This window comes from Perognathus longimembris, chromosome 13 (assembly GCF_023159225.1).
Source record: "Perognathus longimembris pacificus isolate PPM17 chromosome 13, ASM2315922v1, whole genome shotgun sequence".
In the NCBI taxonomy this organism is placed as follows: Eukaryota; Metazoa; Chordata; class Mammalia; order Rodentia; family Heteromyidae; genus Perognathus; species Perognathus longimembris.
The window spans coordinates 42765728-42768511 of NC_063173.1; the positions used below are offsets into that span (position 1 = coordinate 42765728).

General features: G+C 40.9%; 1 protein-coding gene across 1 annotated transcript; it reads left to right on the top strand.

Annotated features, from left to right (window-relative positions):
- Nucleotides 1–1497: 1497 nt before the first annotated feature.
- LOC125361993 (centromere protein K-like) lies at nucleotides 1498–2404 on the top strand. Its single transcript, XM_048360641.1, is given in 2 exon segments — nucleotides 1498–2063; nucleotides 2065–2404. Coding segments are annotated over 2 exon segments (795 nt in total). The 5' UTR covers nucleotides 1498–1608.
- Nucleotides 2405–2784: the final 380 nt, after the last annotated feature.

Consider the following 2784-nt stretch of genomic DNA (forward strand, 5'->3'; position numbering starts at 1 on the left):
AAATCAAATACAGTGCAAACATGGAAAGCCTGTGTCAGAGATCAATAATTTATTTTCTAAAGAGTTGTTACCATTAGCACTGTGTAAGATTCCACCTAACCGGACCCTTCATAGCAATAGCAGAAAGGCTAGATTTGGATTTTATAAAATATGCCCAGATTATTGGCAGAGCTAATGCACACGCCAGAGTATTTACAGCATTTATATTCTTTTAGAAATTGTCTATCATGACTTCTTGTTTTTCATGATTTCTGCTCATATATAATTTATGAAGGTTTGAATTGTCACAGTTATATTTCTTTTTTTTAGTTTTAGTTATATTTCTTGTATGTCATTTGTCATTAAGAATGCAATTGCCTTCTAGTGGCAAGAGTGCTTGCCTTGTATACATGAGGCCCTGGGTTCGATTCCTCAGCACCACATATACAGAAAATGGCCAGAAGTGGCGCTGTGGCTCAAGTGGCAGAGTGCTAGCCTTGAGCAAAAAGAAGCCAGGGACAGTGCTCAGGCCCTGAGTTCACGGCCTAGGACTGGCCAAAAAAAAAAAAGCAGTTTAGAATGCAATTGCCTGGTGCCAGTGGTTCATGCCTGTATTGCTAGCTACTCAGGAAGCCAATATTTGAGGATCATGGTTCAAAGCCAATCCAGGTAGAAAAGTCCCCATGGAGACTCTTATTTCCAATTAACCACTCAAAAACCTGGAAGCGGAACTGTGGCTCAAAGAGATATAGGGTGCTAGCTTTAAAAAAAAAAAAAAAAAAAAAAAAAAAAGAGCTCAGGGGGCTGGGGATATGGCCTAGTGTCAAGAGCGCCTGCTTCTTAAACATGAAGCCCTGGGTTCGATTCCCCAGCACCACATATACAGGAAATGGCCAGAAGTGGCACTGCGGCTCAAGTGGCAGAGTGCTAGCCTTGAGCAAAAAGAAGCCAGGGACAGTGCTCAGGCCCTGAGTCCAAAGCCCAGGACTGGCAAAAAAAAAAAAAAAAAAAAAAAAAAAAAAGAGCTCAGGGACTATGCCCATAAGCAACATATGAAGAAAAGAATATCATTAAATTTGATAAACTTTTCAAGTTAGAAGGACCACCTTAACCAGTATTTATCCAATTTTAGCTTTTATTGAGCAGATATTTTCTAGTCCTGGTCAAAAGCGGCTTCATTTTCATGGGAATCACCTGAAGAAATTTGGACTACCTCTCACTTATTGTCTTTCTCAGAGGGAAGATATGATTCTGTCATGAGTTTGCAGTCTGTAAAAGTTGACAAGTTCATGGTAGCGTGGTACCAGGGACTCAGGCCTATAATCTCAGCCACTCAGAGAGCTGATAGAGGAGGATTGAGGTTCAAAACCAGCAGGAGCAGAAAAGTTCTCTCTTTCTTTTAACCAGCCAAAAACCTGAATTATAGAAATGATTCAAATGGTAAAGCACCAGTTATAAACAGAAAAAAACCCAAGAGAGAAGTTGAGGCCCGGCGCGCGCCCGGGGCCGAAAGGCCGTTAAAGCGGAGCCGCCGAGCCCGGGCCGGCCGCAATCGTCCCGAATGTTCCGTTCCGCTCGCGGGGTGCGGGGTGCGGTTTTCCCTGTAAGGCTAAGAAAATCATCGAGAACATGTCCGTGGTCGAACAAGATCTGGATCCAGATAGTACTACAGGTACAGAACTTGTTATAGATTCTGAAGAAGAACTTATTAAAGAATGTGAAGAAATGTGGAAAGATATGGAAAATTGTCATTATAAATGGTCGTTTATTGGAACTGAGACACTAATTCAAATAAATGCTCAGCTATCTTTACTGATGATGCAAGTGAAATGTTTGACTTCTGAACTCAAGCAATGGCAAAATGAAACGCCTGAAGTAATTCCTCTGATTGATGATGTTCTAACTACATTAGGGAAGGAAGAGTTACAAAAATTGAAGCATGATCTTGAAATGATACTACCCACTCTTCAGTCAAAGAATAAAAAGTTAAAGGAAGACATTGAAAGAGAGCAGCAGTGGATGGACGAGCAGCAACAAGTATTGGAAACTCTTACTACAATCCACAGTGAACTGGAAAGCCAGGTTTGTAATTGCTAATGAGATGAAAACAAAAATTCTCAGTATAAAAGAATTTAAGGAGAAACTCTTGATTGCCCTGGGTGAGTTTCTGGAAGACCACTTTCCCCAGCCTAGTGGAAAAACTAAAAGGAAAAAGACAAACATTGAATCAACTGCAGAGCTGATAACATTGAATGAGATTATAGAGATCCTTATAAATAGAATGTTTGATGTTCCGCATTATCCCTATGTCCAAATTAGTGATTCCTTTTGGCCACCGTATGTTGAGCTGCTGCTGAGCAATGGGATTGCCTTGAGACATCCTGAAGATCCAACCCGAGTGAGACTGGAAACCTTTCATCAGTAAAGGATGAGCTCTTCTCATACCGTAAGGAATTGTGTTATCCAGAGATAAAGGAAGCACAGTACCGTTTAAATAAGCCAGGAGCAGTAAATAGCTCACCGGACATTCCTCCTGCTGGCTTGTTAGGCAGGGTCTTTCCATGGAGCCAGGCTGGGGTCCATCTCCAGCTCCCATCTCTCTAGTGCTGGTTGTGGTGTACGCCACCACCAAGCCAGGCCGTCGATCTACTTTAAAACTTAAATAACACATACTGCCAACTATTCATGTTTAAAGTGATTTTTTTTTTTTTTACTCACTCAGTACTTTGATGTTTTCAACTACAAGTGAAAAATATTGTAGGCTGTATTTATGGACTTTATTTAAAGTTCTTTGAAAAATTGTAA